Genomic DNA, 21,202 nt, shown 5'->3' on the forward strand with positions numbered 1-21,202 from the left:
TTTCGTATTTGTATCATTAAATTTTTTCTTGTGTTTCTTATTATTTGGTTTCTGGCGGATTTTCTAATTAATTCATCTAAAACTCTCTTATCGAGGTTTAGATAAAAAATTGAAATATATATCATTGTCAATTTGCTACTTGTCTATATATCTTGAACACCAGACCTGTGGCAAATCGCGTTAGCGATGATCGCTGACAATTAGTCCTGTAGCTTTCACAACTAGATTCTCACGATTCACACGGTTACGCTTCGCACTGATACATTTAACACTGTTTCCCCTAACTCTGAAGCTTCCAGGAAGCCGTGTCTAGAAAGAAAAAAATTCCGACGTTTCTCCAGCTTTGCAACTGGCTTCGTCAGTGTGTCGCACTAATACAAGGTGTACGCGTTGAAAAGCACTCTTCCCAGACTTTCTTTTTTAAGACAGTGTTCCCAGACTTCCTTTCGTGGAACAGTGTTTTTTTCACACGCACACCGGTATCACTATGACATCCTGATAAAGTCAACCGCGATACTTTCGCGTAACTAATTCTTTTCCTTCTAAACACGTCCGTTTCCCGGAAGCCTCAAACAGTGTTATACGAGACAGTGTTAAACATAGCATTGCTGAGTGTGAATAGCGAAATTTCTGGGAGTGTTCGAATGCGTTCGTGAGCCGCCTCGTTGAATGCGCATATTTGTGTGTGCAGCTTTAGGTATTAACGACCTAGTATATGGGCGACGTAGACCTTGAATATTATTCTGAAATATGATGCCAAATGCTGTTCGCCTCAGGTTACACCATAGCTTGCTCCAACGTTCGCGAATTACGATTTCGCACAAGCTGACACCACAATTCCGTACCTGCGTGTTGCGACTGGAAGTAAATAAAAAAAACAAAAAAAAAAAAAAAAAACAACGACTGCCATGGCAGGAACGGTGAACGTGTTGTATAGAGAATGAAAAATTATTCGAGTCAGCTTGACTATTTCCTTTTTTCTAACATTCTAAAATGAATACAATTGCGCTGTTCTTCGGTGAAATTGTCCATGGTTTCGTACAAAAGTTTTAATTCGCAATACTATTACTTTTTTCAATTTTTCTCGTCAGTAACATGATGATCGTTATTGATTAAATTATCCCATTGTTTCGTATAAAAATTTTAACTAGTGTGTGCAATACCACTACATTTTTCAACTTTTCTTCTCAGCAGTACGATGCGTGTTGTTAGTTACGTTGCTTGCTAGCCTGTGCGTTTTTTGAGTTCAGTTTCTATGGCTTTTGTATGGAGATTTTGTCTTTCTTTTTTCACTAAAAGAATTTTTATTTTCTAACAAATTTTGCAATAATTGCAAGATGTACACTGCGTACTTAAATATTGCTTTCATCGCAACTCGATGTTTATAATTTAATATAATTGATATATAATGAATATTGTAATGAATTTTCATAATATATTCTTATTTGAAAATAAATTACCCATATTTTGAATAACTTCTCGTTGCCTATTTCATATATGAAACATTATAATATAAAAGCACTGTAATTTAATTTTTGTATGCAAAAACAGTTGCAGATTGCAGTTCCTTCGACAGTATGATTTCTTTGCGTGTCCTATAATGCCTTTAAAATAAAACCGAGAATCGTCTGCAGTAAGATTGGATTTTCTCGTCCATTAGAAGCAACGTGAAGAGAAGTAACAAAACTTAAATTTGTTTCAGAAGATTTCAACAAGAAGTAAACACGAGACTATTTACATATCAATATAGTTTTTATACTGTACATATCCATTTCGATGTAAAGAAGCGAATTGATTGAAGATTTACAATTTTTTGTGAAATGGAACCTGTTTTATCGTTTAAGGCTCTTACATCGTCTGAAATGCAAGAAACAGCTGCATTTACAGATACGCATAGATTTTTATTTCACTATCTTTGAACATAGTAGGAAACATGAATTTGCGAGCGATTTGTATATTAACAAATGGACCACGGATGTCGATGCAAAATGCAAATAGAAAAATTAAATCTAGATATGAATCGATTATGCGATTAAAATATAATCTTAGGAATAGATGGATTTGTATTGTGTTCTTTATTGCAGTATAGATTATCATCTATTGCAATTTGCCAACTATATGCTGTATCAGTGGATGATTTACATTTTCTCTCATCTTACTTTTCTTTGTTTTCTATGCTTACAGACTCCTTAGCCTAAATTCATATAGTTCATTAAGTTTACCTTTGTTCTACAGTGTTGTTTTTTAAGTTTACCTTTAGTTAAGGTAAGTTTACCTTTAGTTATATTAAGTTTACCTTTGTTCTACAGTGTTTGTTTTTTAAGTTTACCTTAATTCTACATTTACTTAACCAAATTTTCACTTACCTAGCTTAAATGTCTATTAATGGACATTTACATCATAGAACATTTATTTATTTATTTATTTATTTACATTTACAGAACACTTATATATTGGAATGCTATACTTACTTCTTGCACTTGTTAAAATCATTACAAAATAGTACTCTTGTAATCCATGGTTTAGATTTACAGCTGTTTGATACTATATGTGCGTGTAAACAAAAGTTCTGTTTGCTCCTGTATCCCTGAATTCCTTTTATTTATCTCTATAGAATCCTTTTATTTTCACTGTTTCTTGTATGTAGTAAAATATTCTTCTTGTATAGTCCTTTAGTTTGTATTACCAGTAATTCTTCCATTGTTTCCTTTCCCTTCAAGTACAGTATTCTTATTTGTTCATATAAAGGGCATTCCAATAATATGTGCTCTATGTTTTCTTCTTTGCACCTGTTGCACAATGTGCATAGTTGCTCTTTCTTTATTCTTTGGTTGTATCCTTCTTCCTTGCAATAGAACGTTTTCTTCCTAGCTAGTCTCCACCAAACTGTTGTTCTTGTTGGTATTTTAACATTTAAGTACTCTTCTTCCCTTTCTACATTCCCTTCCTTTAATTTCTCATACCTTTTACCATATGATGACTCAGCCACTCTTTCAATGTCTATTCTCTTCTTTTCTTTTTTTATTATCTTCCATATATTAGGTTGTCCCAAAAGTTTCTTTCCTTTTATAAGGAAATAATAGACGCACAATTTTTTTGTTTTATATTAGTTTATTGAATTATGCACGAACGTAATGATAGAAATATAACGAAATGGATCATACCTAATTCAATAATATATAAGTATAAATATATAAAATATATAATAAATATAAATATAGATATATAATAATAATAAATATATAGATATATAAAATATATATAATAAATATATAAAATATGTATAATAAATATATAATATATAAATATATACATAAATATACAAGTATACAAATATAATATAATATAATATAAATATAAAAGAGAAATTGTTGTTCATCTATTATCACCTTATGAAACGAAAGAAACGTTTCGGACAACCCAATACTTTCTGTATTTGTTTCAAGCTATCCTGCATTTTGCACTTTCTACGGCCTTCCACGTTCTGCTTTATTCAATAATTCCTCGAGTTTCGTACACCAGTTGTATTTCCTACTTCTTGAATAAATACATTATAGTCGACCTCGTAGTCTCTTATCCGATACTATACTCTAACACCTACGCAGTTTCGTTCTCACTGTTTCAGAGTCTCTTTCGTTCAAATTGGACAACCTACATAGGCATTCCGAGGACACATTTTGATTACGTTCATTCGAAATTTTGAGCAGCTTGCAGCCTCCTAATATCAAGTGTTTAATTCTCTCACGTATCTCACAGCCTCCGTTCGAAACTTTGTACAAACACTCGGACTAAATTCCCGTTTCCGTGTACAGGGCAGCTCGTATAATTGCGGAGATAATCGCGTTTAATTTAATTCATATTTAAATTAAATAAAATTAATAATTTTAAAAAATCTAAAGTACATAAGAAGTGAGTACGTTGTACTTTTTACAAATTTATTACCAGGGCGCAATTTTTTCGGCAATTTTTTATTTTTATGGCCACAATTAGGCGAATGCAAGTTAGATACAGGTTCGTTTTGTTTATTACAAATTATAAGTATATCATATATTATCATATATTTTATATCACGATTGCCTACTCTACTCCAATTCCATACACTGCCCTACTTTTTCTTTTTTTCTGGAAGAAAATAAACAACCCCATTCTTGTAATATTCCACTTTTGTTATTCAAATATTTTTCCAATACTTCCACAATTTAATTCTTGCAATTGGTAATAAGTTTCCTCCTCTCCCAGGAAGTCCGTAAAAATCAACAAATTGGTCGGTTCAACGTCAAATTCACATGGAGAATGACTTCGTTTCTCATTAATTTTCGATCATGATGATAAATTTGTAAAATTCATGTTCGGAATTTTAAGTGGACGGGCTCATTCCCTTCTTTAGGAAATTCTGAATTACATGTCCTCCACGAGCTGTAAACCTAATGACTCCGAGGTCAAATAAAAAACCTCTGGAAAGAACCAGCTGAAAGGGGACGATGGACAGACAAAACCCAACGGCTGGTAGGGAAAATCAGCAACGTAGGAGGACAGTTCATCAACAGACATCGTACCACACGGTTGAAAGACTTCACTCCCAACAAGATCTTACCACAGCCGTGCATCACATCACGCGTTACGTTTATACAACAAGTTCAACACAGTGCTGGATTACTCTAACACTCGATATATTAAACCTCATCCATCTTGAACGTTAATTCATTCTAGGTACGCGATATCGACCGATCGGTTTGACCTGATCGGTTGCTCTGTAGTCGAGAATTCGCAACGCATCGTCTTTGTACGTGTGGATAGGCTATTCGATATTGTTTACAAGACAACAATTTTTGGTTATCCCTGTCGCAAGTTGCTCTATCAGTCTATCCGAGGCTCTTAAAAGTCGCAATTTTACAAAAGATCCTCGGCAATATATAATTTTATAGCCTCCCATATGATAATCACGTGTGCTCAACATGTGCAAGTTTCCCTGTATATTATCGTTACATTCAACTATTGAATGATATCTGATTAAGAAGATTACTTTTCCCTTCCTGATGTTCTTTTAAGTAAGAACCATCCTCTGTAATTTTTGAAATTATATATCTAACGATTAAAATTTTGTTTCACCTACTGCGTACTTCAATTACTTTCACACTCGAGTTTCTATTTCACCTTAAAGTGCAGTTTCATGAAATAGTTGAGCAGAAAGAAGCAGAGAGCTTATTCACAAACTTCAGAAGCCAATGGGTGCTACACCTTAAGGCTTATTCGCACATAGCTACAGTGGTTTCACTTTCATAAAGGTAGCCGCTGGACACACTGGAATGCAACGGTACTTGAAGTAACAGCAGCAACAGCAGTAGTAGTAGTAGCAGTAGTAGTAGTATACCGCTCACTCCTCTTCAGAATTAGCATTGTACATTAAAAACTGGCTACCGTGTCGTGCAGTATATGCTAAGTGCACGCGTGATGTCTCACTGGAGTGTTATGTACATTCAAAGAATGTTAACGCTCTGGCAGAATATATGTAAATGCAGCAACCGCTAATTGCAAGTCTCAGTACTTCTACTTGTAAACGATCGGGCAGAGGAAGAGAGAGAGAGAATTACATATTCTTTTTGCGTATAAAAAGTGATATTATTTTAACTGCACCATTCCTTGCAATGATCGCAGATTATTGGAAAAAGCTAATGGTCGGTACGTCGCTTGAGAAATATTTAAATTAGATCAGTAAAATGTTTCTCTCTTTATTGAATAAGAGTATTAAACATCGAATGACTCCGAAAATTTAACAAAACGATATGCATTCCGATAATCGTACAAGCAGTAACGATAGGAATATTCATTTTCATACCGTTTCAATTTAATGCTCTCTTTGATATCTTGTTTAGCCGATGTATCGGTTTAATTTTAATCGAGTAAGTGGCTTAGCTCGTTAAGTTACTAACCAATGGTTTATGATAATATTAGTACATTATTTGTTGCACATTAATGTTAATGCATCTATTTCTTTGGGTTTAAAATCGTAAAGCCTAGATGGAGGAAATAATCAGGATAAAAATACCAGGAGAATCTTAATAATTTTCTTTCGTTTCAAAGTTCATATCTCGACGACAGGTAATGCAAAAGACACGAGTACCCAGAGATGTGAAAACGTCTGGATGTCAGCTACAGGAGTATCTAATAAAAAATAGAATAAAAACCCCGTTTAAAGATTTTAACGTCACCTTTACAGAACGTTTTAGGGTCATCGCCAGGTGAAACAGATTTTTCTTCTTTTATTTACAAGTACTTTACAATCAATTCTCGCATTGAGAATTTTGAGTTTGAGTAATAAGTCTATTAACTTATTATAAATATAGATAAGTATGATTTATAAATAATAATATTATAAATAAGTAAATATTACTTATTAGAAATATCTAGTTGAATCTAGCGCTTAGGTCTAACGGATAGTGTTTTCTTAGCCTGCGGATCTGGTCCGACGTATTAAGTAATTTAGTAATTAGGGGGTTTCGATGTTTGTTCACTCTTTTGGTATATCTATTACTACATTTTGTTAATTCTTCTTTGACTGTGGGTATCTTGAGGTCGCGATGTATCGCTTCGTTGGTAACATACCAGGGTGCATTTATTAGGGATCTTAGCGTCTTCAATTTTGTCTATTTCAATGTTGGGATTACTTGCTGTTCCCCATAGTTGGATTAAAGGTGAAACGGATAAAGCACAGTATGTTTCCCTCGATACCATGAAACATTTTTTTCTATCATCACGAATAAGAGAGTAATTAAAAGCGACAAGGTTATAGTCTATAATTATAATTATAAGCTATACTTCCGTATAAAAATAATTATTATACGTGTAGTATCTAAATAGTCTAAAGCAAGGACAAGAAAGGATGTTTTATTTGATGTTAAGCTTAGTTTCAGTTTAACAAGCAATACCCAATACAAATACTGATTACAATATCTTCGTACGTCTCATTCTAACACTCGGCCCTCAACTTCTGTCTTCTCAGGTCAAAAGATGCTAAATTCTACCAAATGTCCAAATTGGACAAATTGAAAATGAAAAGAATTAAATAAAAAAAAAAAAATGCTGACCCTCAACCCTCGCATCCTTCTCCCACTCCTTTACTCATTTAGCTTTGACGTCACCAAGGCATACACTCTTACTTACACACATTCTCTCTCTCTCTCTTTCTCTCTTCCCCAACACTCTTACGATTCTCAGTTTATACCTTAAATTTACAACTTATACTATCCCGAGAAACTCGAACTTAAATATATAATAAACCAAGCATATACCCCTCCCTTCTTTTATACTACATACAATTATAAGTTATATTTCAAAGTAAGTTGTGCATACAAGTTGAACGAATGAATGCTACAACATCATGGTATTTATGTAGGTACCCAGGAAGAATGTTAATATATCAACTGACCAGATGCAGCGTTCACTGGTTGTGAACACAAGTTGCAGCAACAAAATACACGTTAACCACGACTGAAATGCGGTCCATGGTTAACCAAAGAATCTTTTTGCGGTAAATCAACCTACGAAATTCGTTCCATCATTGACAATATATCCGCGTGGTTAATATCTACGGTTCCTGACAAATTCTCAAACCGAAATTGATATCCGACTGGAAGAACGTAAATCGCCTTGTTTAATCAATCAATGGCCTAGTCAGACCCAGTTCGTATTTTTCATTCGTAGTTTATACAGATTTTGATTAGGTGTCATTTTATCCAACCGATACTGACGCATACGCTGTCAGGAACGTACAATCATAGGGAAAATTCACTGTAGTGGTACCGGCAGATTTTTGCGAGTATTTCGCAAACTAAAGCCGAGCGACGATAGCACGTATAGGAAAAAATTATTCAGAATCATGGCAACGTATTGCAAATCTTCGAAATCGGCAAGATGATTGAAATATGGATAATTAGCAAATGAATAATATTTATTCTACACGACATATATACGTATTACAACACGAGTATAAAAGTACGTAATATAATACACAGACCTGCTTGAAATAAATATGATTTTCACATACTACGTGGCGTTGACAAGGTTCACGTTGCTGTCACATCAAGATAAACACGTCACGGTTGTCCACAGCCCCTCCGAAACCAAAAAGACTAACGAACTGTCCTATTTTTGCGACCAGGTTTTCAGGATAGAGATAGGAAGAAAGAAAGAATATCGTATATAAGCACCGCTCCACAGCGACTTAAATCTAAATTAAAAATAGCAAGCTAACAAATGTAATTTCGACACACGAAACATTGTGTGGCTATGTCGTACCGTCAAGTATCGGTACTTTTGCCTAAACTACACCACAACCGAAGCTCATTGTTTATTGTGAACAACATACCAATGTAATACTCATCTACTGGTCAATAAACGTTATAAAAAAAAAAACGTCATGGTTGTCCGAGAGTTAATGAATTAATTAGAGCAAAAATGCTAGCGGTTGAGACGAGGATGAAAGCAGCGTTCATCCGCCGGATTTCCTCAATCTGAAGCAGTGTAAAATCGGCTTAGGTTTCGATTGACCTTATTGATACTTTAGTGCACAGCTCGCGATCCAATAAACAATCGATACGTTATCGAGGAGGAAAGCGTGGGCGTGCGTTGAAATTGTCAGCTTCTAAATCACACGTGGCAAAAGGTGGCGTGGCACGGTTACCATAACCCTGTTATCGTAATTATTGATTTCACCATGACTGCAGCCTGTCATTATACGCGATGCCATTAACCTCGGTGGCATGACACGCTCGCGTGTACCTGTTTGCGTGCCGCGTCATTACATAGCTCGGCGGCCACGGCTCAAATTAAGGATATGATATTTCTTATTAAATATTATTTAACATTCGATGAATAACAAAATAGATTCGTCCGCTTCCTCGTTTAATTAACCGCATTAACTGACCACGGTAGTTCGCTAAATTGGAATTCGCTTCGTACCGATCAGCATTAATTAGAATGCTGTTTTTCGCAGCTTCTTCGGGGCCGTACGAGACGTGGATTCTCAGGAATGAGCTACGCCGAGGCTCCAATGGCTCTCTATAAAAACCGTTCGACGCGATATACGAACATAATAAAACAGTTAAATGCTATATACCGAGAATCACAGCGGTCGTCGCTTTCTTCTTTTATGCGTGTTCGTGGCTGCCCTTTACTTGGCGGATAGCGTTAAACCAGTCCACAACGAAAGATCTTAATTAGGTTTGCAAGATTTCACGGAATGCGAACGATGTATGGAGAATCGTCGTTACACCTATACTCGGCTACGTTACCATATCTTTGCATGTCAGATCGTACCTGCTTAGTTAATTCGCATAGAAATGACTTTTTAGCATTTCTATATGAAATATTGTTGTATTTCATTGGAGTTCGAAGTATTGGGTCGTCCGAAAAGTTTCTTTCGCTTTATAAGGAAATAATGGATGCACAACATTTTTCGTTTTATATTATTTTATCGAATTACGTATGATCCATTTTGTTCTATCAAGATATAAAGATTACAACGTTCGACAGATTAGGTTTCATATTGTGTCTGTAAAGGAAAGACACTTTTCGGACAATTTAATAATTTGGTAGAGCTCGTAGTAGAGTTTATTATGAGCATCAGATGATACTTCAGCTTCTTTCGTTTTATAAGGAAATAATGGATGCACAACATTTTTCGTTTTATATTATTTTATCGAATTACGTATGATCCATTTTATTCTACCAAGATAAAGATCACAACGTTCGACAGATTAGGTTTCATGTTTGTATAAAGATATCTTGTTGTAAAAGACGTGTCTGTAAAGGAAAGACACTTTTCGGACAACTTAATAATTTGGTAGAGCTCGTAGTAGAGTTTATTATGAGCATCAGATGATACTTCAGTTCATATAAAAATGATCCTTGGCGATCGTTTTGACGATCCTTTGTCGTGAAACACTGGAAACACTGTACCGAATATAGAGGTGTTTAAGCAAACGTTTGAAACTAAAATTGCAGAGTAGTTTTTTATAATTTCCACGTTCGTTCGCCTCCTCTTATACATAACAATAAGCAAACGTTTTAGCATAGGAGGACAATCGTGAGTAACTGTTAGATATTGAGCTGATTGGTTCGTATCTTCTGTATTGTCTACAACATGGTTATAATATTCGTTGCAGACCATTAGAATTTAATTTTCCTATCTAATAGACACTGATCGTGAACGTAGAATTGTAGAATGATTATAATTCATCGTGTATTTATTCGATTGGAAATAATTGAATACGCAGAGGTTTGCAGATAGCATCCGCTAAAGAAGAAATTACCCACGCAAGCAGACACGAGAACAAACTCTCATCTTTTAATCAATTGGCAAAAACGCTTTGGGTAGAAAGTGGAGTAAAGAGGAAACTCAAGAGATTCCAACCAACAGACCTCCTAACGCGATTTAGCTAGTTGAGTTTAACTCAGCACTCGGTAAACATAAATAGCTAACAATAATCAAGTACTAAGTATGGCTATGAGCTACCGAGCAAGTACCTGCGTATCAACGTTCCACGCAAGATTTATTTATTGTCGTAACAGTATATAAACAACCTGGGAATTAAAAAAGAGAAGAAGAAATATTTCACGATACGTTACCATTGCCATTGCTTTAAATTCCACTTAAATTGACCGTAACAAAGTTCGTAATTATTTCCTGAAAAACATACGAGTCTTGTCATTCTTCTTAATTCTTATCAGCTGTATTATTCTATCAGTAGTCTCGTTAAAGCTATCGCTGCTTTCTCTGACACCTCCAACGAAGCGAAATAGAATATTACGATCTTGAGATGGCCTTGGATTCCAAAATATGGAATGGATCATCGGAATATTAAAGTGGAAAAATGATATCCTTCAGGCTTATATTTTTTAAATGAATGCAATAGATGACTGCAATATTTATCATAGCAAATTTAATGACCATAAACGCGTTACAAACGGAATGTACATATGAGGAACGTAACTTGCGCAGGGTCTGGATTACATCAAGGCATTCAGAAACAACGTATATTTCCTCATACACTTTTAGAAAATGGGAACATTCACGTTGCGAAATAACGATAAACAAATGCATTGCTCGCGCTGCTAAAACTGTTTCAGTGTCTCGCTTTGCCCTTAGATAACGAAAAATGTATTCGTATAATAAAAAGATTGATACACTCTTCATGTTCGTTGAACGTAACGTTGCAATTGTGTGTGCGCACTGCGAGATATCCAGTGAGACGTAAAAGATATTTTATAACATTGAAAAGACTTTAAGAACTCATGGGAAGATTGCAGGAAGAAAAGAAATAGATCTAATCTGATTGCAAATGCTGACGATGCTTTTTTAGTGTTTATTCATTTTGAAAAAAATCCACTCACTTATATTCACGTTGTTACTGTTGGCACTGGATTATCTCGAGGTTCTGTTAATAGGATTACAAAGGAGAATTGTGAGCATTCTTTACAAAATGTCTATAGTACAACATTTATAGCATGATGGCTAGTTCTTGTTTCCTATGAGCGTTTATTACCAGAAGAAATAAATTACAAATACATTGAATGTTCAGTTGCTGCAACACTCGTCCAATTCATATTAAATTATATAGTGAATCTGCAGGCTTATGAAAGGCCATTCAAGACGTCGAACGTAAGAGAATACGATGAAACAAACTACTTGTATCAAACTATATGAAACGAACTACAATGAATACGAATGGACATAAATTGCATTACAAATCACAGGTGACAACTGTGAACTAAACGTGTCAGAACAAATAAATAAAATAGAACAAACAGTAATATAAAAGCAAGTTGGACAGTGTACAGCTCGGAGTAGGGGATTAAAGAATTAAACCGAAAATCAAAGACGAAAACTAGGATGGAAAGGGTCTGGCATGGTTAGTTGATGCACATGAAAGTACTTTGCAAACGTTAAACAACATTCTGTAACTTTTATGGAAACGAACAATTAACACCTGAAAAATTGAGGCAGCAGAATTTCCATTTTTTATTTCTCCTCCTGCAAGGAATTTGTTATGCCCCAAATAATTAACTGTGGTATCCCATTTAATTAAAAAAAGCAAGTCTACAGCAGTTTCAGAAAAGGTAGTTTGCAATGCTTTGTGTGGTTCATCTTGTGTATTCGTTTCTATGCACATGGAATTTCAAATTGAAAAAGCCATAAAAAAGTCACGCATCAGTTACTGTTTCTCTATCTTATCTGGTTATTGTTGTTATTTATTATGTAATCCTAAGCTCTAGGTGTCACAGGGTGGGACTTGGCTTTTCATTAAATTAGGTTGTCATATATTTTGTTGTGTAGGTATTATTTCTAAATTTTCTTTCTAAAATTTCTTTTATTTATAAAACGAAAGAAACTTTTGGGACAATATAATATATCAAATATAATATATCATATAATACATCATACCTCTTTGACCTGACACTCTTAATTCGTATACTGCACATTAGTGTCCTATTAGTGTGGATGTCATTTTGGTACTCGATATCTACTCTTATCGCTAACATCCGTCTACTTGTGTTGGCTAAACCTACTTATTCGATCCTAATGTAAACTACTCCAAACTAAAGTACCTCGATCTAGAAACTATAGATTAGGCACCTTTCTTCCCAATTTTTATTCACGGTTTTCTTAACCAGTTCACAGGCGCTTCTTTTCCTTCTTTACTTGGTAATTCGCATCTAATTCTTATCTTTATCTTATCTAGTTATTCGTTTATGTTTATTTTATCAAGATTAGCCAATTGACTAAACAATAGTTTGGGCACAGTAAGATAAGACGAAGTTGATCATTCTTCGACTCTGTACAATTTTCTCACTCAAATTTTACTTAACACGCAATTAGAAGTTTCAGAATTGTGCAATTTATCTCACACTGATTATCGGAAAATTATCAAAATTGCCATTGACGTAATTTATTCCCATTCAAAGATACGACGAACGATTGTACTTACGTTACACTTTGCGTCAAATATTTCTCTGCATAGAATTCGTTCAAGAATGAAACAGGATAGCGTTTAGTAGACGCCCGTGCGTCTAATACAGAACGAAACATTTTTTCCCCGTCCTACGTTTGCGCGACTGACGAGAAAGCTAAAGTTGTCGAAAGTTTCTTGACGAGCGCGTTCTCTAACGTTCGCCAGGCCTTCCGCAATTGATCCTGCTACATACTTGTGAACTTCTGGAACTGGCTGCGAAAACTAAATAGAAAGTTAAGTTCAATTTCCGGTTCGGCGTTCTCCAACTTGGAATTCTGTCGAGGACAGCGGTACGTCGTGACATGACGTAGGGCAAATTTAGCAAATGAATTGCGTCGAATGGCAACACGAACAAATTACGAGTCGAGAGTTCCAGCTTCTCTATGTTGGAGGAATTTCGTTAGAACTGGTCTTCAACTGGAAGATTACTACCCGAACTCTGTCTGTCAACTAGCTGGTTGGTTACGGATATAAGGAGACGAAGGCAAGAGCACTCTTGCCGAGTCTTCAACACGTTCTACGACTAGTACGACGTCAGAGGCTTTGAATTGTTAATTTTGATTACCTTCGCGCCTCGTCGTACTTTGCTCCTGCCACTTGTCTAATGTACCGCCATTTGTGCCAGAGTTGAGTCACGTCTCTGGGTTTCAAGGTTGTTACCGCCATTTCCGGAGAGTCGTTAACGCTCTCCGCTATGTACCTCTTCATATATTCCGATTCCTGACTCACCCTCTTTCTCTCTGTTTTACTGCTCCGCTTTTAAAGCTTCTGCGAGAAGTGGGTCATTTTACGGTACTATAAAACGTAACCTATATATCAGCCACTTATTTGGCAAATCGGTTCACGTAGCTCTTGTTCAACTATGTTAGCCAAATTGGGGTTCGTTAATGCATCATAAATATACAGCTGGTATGACGCTATGGAAATAATGATAATCATTTTTAATAGCATTTATATTTCTTTCAAAAAGTTACGCGTTAATACAAATAATTTCGATACGGAAGCAGGCTAAGAACTACTTCAAGTAGACAAAATTGATGAGATTATGTATACTTTGATATATCGATGGAATTATACAGAGTGATTGGTAATTAGTGGTACAAGCGGAAAGGGGGTGATTCTACGCGAAAAAAGAAGTCGAAAATATAGAATAACAATTTTTCGTTTGAGGCTTTGTTTTCGAGAAAATCGACTTTGAATTTTCGCTCGGTACGCCTGCACTTTATCACGTCTCGTTATAACGGATCTCACTGTAGATCGTTGTCTCGATGGATATTATCGCAGTTTAAGTTTGTCTTTGCCGTAACGGAAAATTAGGAATACATAATGAAATAATATGAAGTAATCATAAAGTTTATTATTACAAAAATTGCTGAGAATGTTGCCCATTCTGCCAAACACATACTTCTGCTCTTCTAATTAAACTTCTATGAACACTTTCTAACACATTGGAAGTGTTTATCAACATAACGTCAATCGAGACAACGATCTACAGTGAGATCGTTATAGCGAGACGTGATAAAGTGCACGCGTACCGAGCGAAAATTCAAAGTCGATTTTCTCGAAAACAAAGCCTCAAACGAAAAATTGTTATTCTATATTTTCGACTTCTTTTTTCGCGTAGAATCACCCCCTTTCCGCTTGTACCACCAATCGTTACCAACCATCCTGTATATCGATCAAGTGTTTTAGCACTAAATTTTAAAAAATTCCAAAAATTGAACACTTTGGTCTGTGAATACATTCTTACTCTAACTCCAAACTACCTCTTTTATTATTTATTCTATTATTATTATCTATTATTATTTATTAAACTCTACCATCTCTTATCGAGTACTTGGAATTTTTTAATTATTTTTCTCTAATTTAATAACGGTTCTTGTTTTCGAAAATATATCGCAAAATACTGTTAATAATTAAAATATCACTTCGTATTGTATGCAATTGTTGTAAATTGGGAGTATGCTATGTTTAACTCGATGGTACTTAAGTTGACAGCATACACCTGTAACTAATTGCTGTGCATGGATTTGATACTTGTTTGGTACTCATACAGATTCATCTTAATTACGTAATAAACATTGTAAATATTTCAGTGAATAACTACAGAAAATTTAATCGCACACATTAAATGCACTCATTATTTGCACAATATTAAAATGGCTTTCAATTTTCAAAATGATTACAAATGACTTGCTGATTTTTCACTTTATACAAATAAATAAATAAAATAAGCCTTCCAAAAATACACGTGTATAATATACATATATATAATTTGATAAATGCGTAAATTAATTTATAAATATGTAATCGTTATTAATTACGTTTTATAATTTGGCGCTGCCTTTATTAATTAACACAAACTTCTTGTTTCAGTTACTGCAAATCATCCACCTCAAAGACCATGGATTCCATTGACGAGACCGAATAGGACAAGGCCAACATGTAAGTTACATAAATTTATTACATATGGAAATTAATCTGAGAAATATAAATGATTTTCTTAAGAAACTTGATCATTTCCAAGATCAAACCTAATTTGTTGGAAGTACTAAATATTATTTGAAATGCACATGTGCTATTTAGAAAGATGGCGATATTAATTTGTTAGCAAGTTTCTTCCTGTAACAATTTTGTCTATTAAAACTGTCTATTAAAACTAATAGAGAAAATTTGAATTGAATATTCGTTTCGTAAGTACTTATAAAGATACGATATTGAAAAATGTCGCAATTAAAACATCACAGTATGTTTCTGTAAAATTCATTAAAGCAATTTCAATTATTATTGAAAGTCCAGTTTTATTTCAATTATTAAGATAAAATTGCAAAGTCAATAAATCATCGTTCTGTATTTCGCGATACCTTTAATAATGTATATGATATGCATGTTTGAACAATAATTTAAAATATAATTAAAATACTTGTTGCATTGACTAAATGTAATGAAATGAAGTTTATTCTTTTGCTTCTCCACATTTTCCATATTTATAAATCACTAAAGAACACGTAGTATCTGAAAATATGAGAATTTAACAATGAGTAGCGATTAAGTGATATCATATGTATCTTAATTAATATGGTTCATGCTACGTGAGCCACAGGTGGCCCATGCTGTATTTTCTATTTAAAATCTTGATGTTTGGAGCACAAACAGCTATAGTAAAACTGTAGTTTTACCACAGATACATGTAAACATACGACAAAACAAAACCATCGCTTTTTTGGAGTTTATTAGAGACTTTACGGTATGGTGTACTACTTAACACTAATATTTCTGACGTTTTTAATACATAATACAAATAACATAGACTCCACTTTTTTCCTATTTGATATCCTACGCTTTTTACAGTAAATGCAGCTTTGTAGGATTTTACGTAGTAATTATGTCATTGCATATAAGCTTCCTATAAATTTCGGTCGAAAAAACAAACTTCACATTTAGCCAATGCAACAAATATTTTAGCTACATTTGAAATTATTGTCCGAACATGCACATCATTGTTGAACGCAACTCAAAATACATAGCAATTTGTTAATTTTCCAATTTTATCTTGTAGTAACCAAAATAAACCACTGCTGTCTTTTTTAATGATTTTTAAGCAAACATTTTCCGATACTTTAGTTGCAACGTTTTCCATGACTGTTTTTATATGTAGCTATAAAACGAAAATTTATTTCAAACGAATTTCACGCAGACGAGTTGCTCTCAAGATTAGTTTCTTGCTTTTCTTTTCATTGCTAAATCCATTATCCATCGTCTCCGTGTTATCCAATTTAAAACTTAGCATAAACATTTATAAAGACACCGGAAATTGCTGTTCGTACATCGATCATATTCTTCACGTCCCATTCATATCGTTGAATACATCGTGAAATGTGTAATAAATTGATGATAATAGGATAATTTTAAAAAAATACATTGCTATTGATATCTCTGTATATAACAATTTATAACAACATTGATTGATTGAAATAACAATAACGATTTCAATAGATAATGAAATAATGGATAACATATATGCGTTTAAAGTGGTCATTCTGTATGATATAACATAAAACATGAAATGGAGAATTTCTATTGTTCATAGTTACCAATACGTAATTACACGCATAATTAATCGCTAATTATCCGTAAATATTTGAAATATTTTACAATAATAAACTATCTGTTTATTCTGCAAACATGAACCGTGTAAACAGAAAATATAGTACATGTAGGCCACCTGTGGCTCACACAGCATGGCACGTTAGTTAAGAAACATACGTATAATATTATTCATCCACTGTTTACTGTTAGCAGCTCATCATCTTCTTTTCCTACTTATATTAAATAGAATACAAGCATCAGCCACATGTCTAGTACTATACGTCATCCTTCTTTTTTATTCTGTGTTTAAGATGTGTGTGTAACTCCTAAGATTATTAATGACCACGGTGAGAATGCTCAGTGAGACAGAACACATAATTATTATAAAGCAATATCTTTCAAAAAATCTGGAGCTTTTTTGTCGCAGTCTTCTTTTGATAGCGTGTTGTTCAATTTTATGGTTTGTTAGGTCATGTTGTACCCTTCTAATATTCTAATTAAGGTAGGCGATTAGGATACCTTCGATGAAGTTCAATATACCTTAACTATCACAAATATTTAGCTCGGTTTTGATAACAAGGTAGAGTTGTGTCTTATTCTTAATCGAGTTAATGTTACTTGATCTTATCTATACAACAGTAAAGCCAGGTTGTCATCATTCATATTGTTACAGACTTTGCATAGCTTGATAAGTCTCTATTCTTCGTTCCATTACTCTATTATTCCTCTAATGAAGTACTTTTGACAATCTTTGTAGAATGTAAGTTCATGATTTGTTGTAGGTGTACTGGAGCTATTGGGTTGGCATTAGGTTATCACCTAATGTCACAAAATCTGTACTTACTTAGTTGCCAAACCCAATAGCCAGGTATGCTGTTGAGTACATCTTTGTTTACGTATATCAAAACACGATGATGCCTCTCAGTGCAATCATTTCCATAAAACTGTATTGCACACAAGTCACATTACAAAGCTTCAAATAGTTGAACTTTGTCCTGACAAGAAAATACTCTCATACACCCAGAAATAAGGCAGATATTTAGCTGAACTCATTTAACTAAGACACCCTATCATTATATGTAAGAATGGTATTTAAAACAGAAAAATATGAAAAATAGTAACAGCATTTGTCACTAACAGACGTTCTGTTTAAATAACTCAATATTGGGATGGTAGCTGCTCTAAATATTAGGCCATTCTAATAATGGAGATCTAATGGAGAGGTTTGAATTAAAAGATTATTAAACATTGTATAGTACGAAGTAGAAAATTGTTTTAACAAAAGCACGTTGTAACGATAATAAATGGTACCTTGTGACCAGATGACGTGGTCTAATCCAACGACGAATACCTTGGCCGTCAATCAACATCGAATCACAGCATCAGTGAGTTTCGTAGCATCGAAACGTCTGCCGATTGTCATATCGCACCACACCACAGATTTATTGCAAACGTTGCCACGGTATTGTGAAAGAGCTAGAGAAACCCAGTGCCAGAAAGACACAGCGCGAACAACCGTTCTTCTGCCGATACCACTGTCACTACCGTCGCTATTGCCATCGCTCCCATCGCCACTGTTGTGGTCAACTAAAAGGAATCCATTGTCTGATTGACTATGGAATAAATGAGATAAATCATTTCATTATGAGTCATGCTATTCATTACTTATAATAATAGGCCGCTGTTATTACATCCAATGACCCGATTGTACTGTCAATCTCTTCTCTTCCCTTAGCTTCGTCTATCTCTTCTTTGATCTGTTTATTTAATTACAGCCTTTTAAACGCTTCGTTATAAACGTTCCATTATTCTTCAGCTTTTCTGCACTGCAATATACAGGGTGTCCCGTATACGCAGTTCGATCAAGAAATTCCGGGACCAACGTTATTAAGAACACAGCTTTTCAGATAAATGAAATTTCATTATCTATTAGTCTTAAAAGACTTATTGGACTTAAAAGACTCTTATTGAACTTAAAAGAACTGTCCTGTTCTTGTGTATTGTTTCTACATCTTCCAAACACTCTGTCCTTGCAGTGCCACTTTCAGCTTTGGAAACAGAAACAAGTCAGCGGGCGCCAAACCCAGGCAGTAGAAGATGGAAGAGTGAAAGATCAATCGCTGCAACCGATTTTCCAGCAAAAGGTTGCTGATGGAAACGAATGATAGAACGAAGGTAATCAACGACGAGTATACTGAACCACTGCCATGCAGGAGAAACCATTCTCGTAATTGGTACGTGCTCCGGTTGACCCTACGAATGCTTTTCAAAAGACGATCAAGTTGGTCTGCGTAAAGTGATCCAGTTACAGTCTGATGATCAACTATAGTCTGGCCGGGAGGCACGAATTCGGCGAATCAGTCGCCTTGGCTACAAAAATGCGATCAACGTCGTTTTCATTCTTGATTTTGTGTTGTTTTGAATGATAGATGATAAAATTTCATGCGCCTCAAAAATTGTGTTCTCAATAATACGGAACCTGCTGAATGCACTGTGCAGCTACTGCACGGGGAACCGCTTCGGCGGTGGATTCTGAACACGAGAGGACAATGAAAAACGTTTCGACGTGGTTTTCCATTTTGTAATTTCTACTGCATGGTTTCAACGAAAATTCATTTGATACAATTAGAAAGCATAGGTCGATCGAGTCCTGAAATTTCTAGTATAGGCCACTAGTATACCGCTGACTACTCTTTTTCCTGTCTTGCATTGTGGTCTCGAAACACGTGGAATTATTTGAAATCTGTTGGTCGTGATAAGTCCGTACGTGCAGCAACGCGGAATGCGACTAACGACTATGCCAGCAGGACCGTGCAAATTACTTCTTGCACTTCTCGTGACGACCCTGACAATCATGATCATTATGGGCCGCTCACGAACGTATTCTTTGGAAGACAGCAATTATGCGTCATTATCATTCCCACGTTTATAACGATACAATTAGACTTTTATTGGAATTATTGTTGTTTCAGTATATATAATCGTTGCTCTAGTCGTTTCCATCTTTGTTACAGCCATTTCGATGTACAGCACGTCTGTACCGTCGAAAATTGAATTTATGAATTTTCCTTTGTCCGAAGAAATTAGTTTTTTTCCAAAAGTCTAATGTTTTATTTATGTGAACTATGACTTCGAACTGTAGCTTCTTTTCTCTATTTATCTTACTAAACAGACATGACTATTATAAGGCAAATTTTAGACGTTACGACATAAAAATTAATATTTTTAATTAAGAAATCTTGGTTAGTCATTGTCGATAACGAGAATTTCTTTTTGTTTACAAATGGTCATTATCGATAAGGGAAATTTAATTTTGTTTACTAAATTTAATTTTTGTCGTTACCATTAATCGTTATCAATGACGAGAATTTTATTTTCGTTACTGATAACCATTATCAACGACAATAAATTTTTCTGCCTACATTCGATTATCGTCAGCTGTTATTAACATTACTGATAATTCATACATATTCATTGACAAAGTAAAAAAATACTAATTATAAGACTTATGGTAGTCGAACGTAACAAAAGGTTTTTCGCCATTGATAATGATTATCGGTAACCAAAATAAAATTCGGGCCATCGATAACGATTATTGATAAGTTTCAAAAAATTAAATCTTCGTCATCGATAACGTTTACTGACAGCCAAACAAAAATTGAATCGTTCATAATGGGTCAATTAAAAATTAATATCTTTTAATAATTTCATTTTTTGAGAAACTTTTTCGAGCTCTATTGATAACTGGCTTCCATTGAAATAAAAATCTAGTTTTCTTCAATAAGTCTTTTCCAAAGAACGTTTAAAGCACACGGTAGAATCTTCAATAAGCGAAACAAATCTTAACACCAGAACTACAACACCAATCAAATTGACTGGTTTTACAATTTTATTTTAAAATTCCTTCTTCATGTTATATCTTTTTCCACAATGATGTAATGACTTTTACAACGATAACTAAAAGAATAATATAATGAATTTTATTTTGCTTTTTATATATTCAAACTGAAAATAATATTGTTTCAAGGCTACTTATACCAATACCAGTCAAAATGACTGGTACTTGTCAAAGTGTAAAAGAGTCCTGTAATCTGTTTGTCGAA

General features: G+C 34.4%; 1 protein-coding gene and 1 long non-coding RNA gene across 10 annotated transcripts in view; one reads left to right on the forward strand and one right to left on the reverse strand.

Moving 5' to 3' along the window:
- Positions 1 to 18,903, reverse strand: part of LOC126924062 (uncharacterized) — a 128,883-nt gene extending 109,980 nt beyond the window's left edge. For both annotated transcript variants that reach the window (XR_007713402.1, XR_007713406.1), the window contains exons 1-2: positions 18,765 to 18,903; positions 18,411 to 18,686 (exon numbers count right to left, since the gene is read on the reverse strand). This is a non-coding gene — a long non-coding RNA (uncharacterized LOC126924062). The remainder of the gene's footprint in view (positions 1 to 18,410; positions 18,687 to 18,764) is intronic.
- Positions 1 to 21,202, forward strand: part of LOC126923852 (CCR4-NOT transcription complex subunit 6-like) — a 407,221-nt gene that overhangs the window by 355,811 nt on the left and 30,208 nt on the right. For 7 of the 8 annotated variants that reach the window (XM_050737754.1, XM_050737753.1, XM_050737764.1 and 4 more), the window contains one exon: positions 15,387 to 15,455. In XM_050737754.1, the coding sequence (XP_050593711.1) occupies positions 15,387 to 15,455 (69 nt within the window). Of the gene's footprint in view, positions 1 to 3,361; positions 9,537 to 9,759; positions 15,456 to 21,202 lie in introns of those variants that run through there. The other variant, XM_050737794.1, reaches the window with a different exon arrangement.

The sequence above is a fragment of the Bombus affinis genome, chromosome 2 (assembly GCF_024516045.1).
Source record: "Bombus affinis isolate iyBomAffi1 chromosome 2, iyBomAffi1.2, whole genome shotgun sequence".
In the NCBI taxonomy this organism is placed as follows: Eukaryota; Metazoa; Arthropoda; class Insecta; order Hymenoptera; family Apidae; genus Bombus; species Bombus affinis.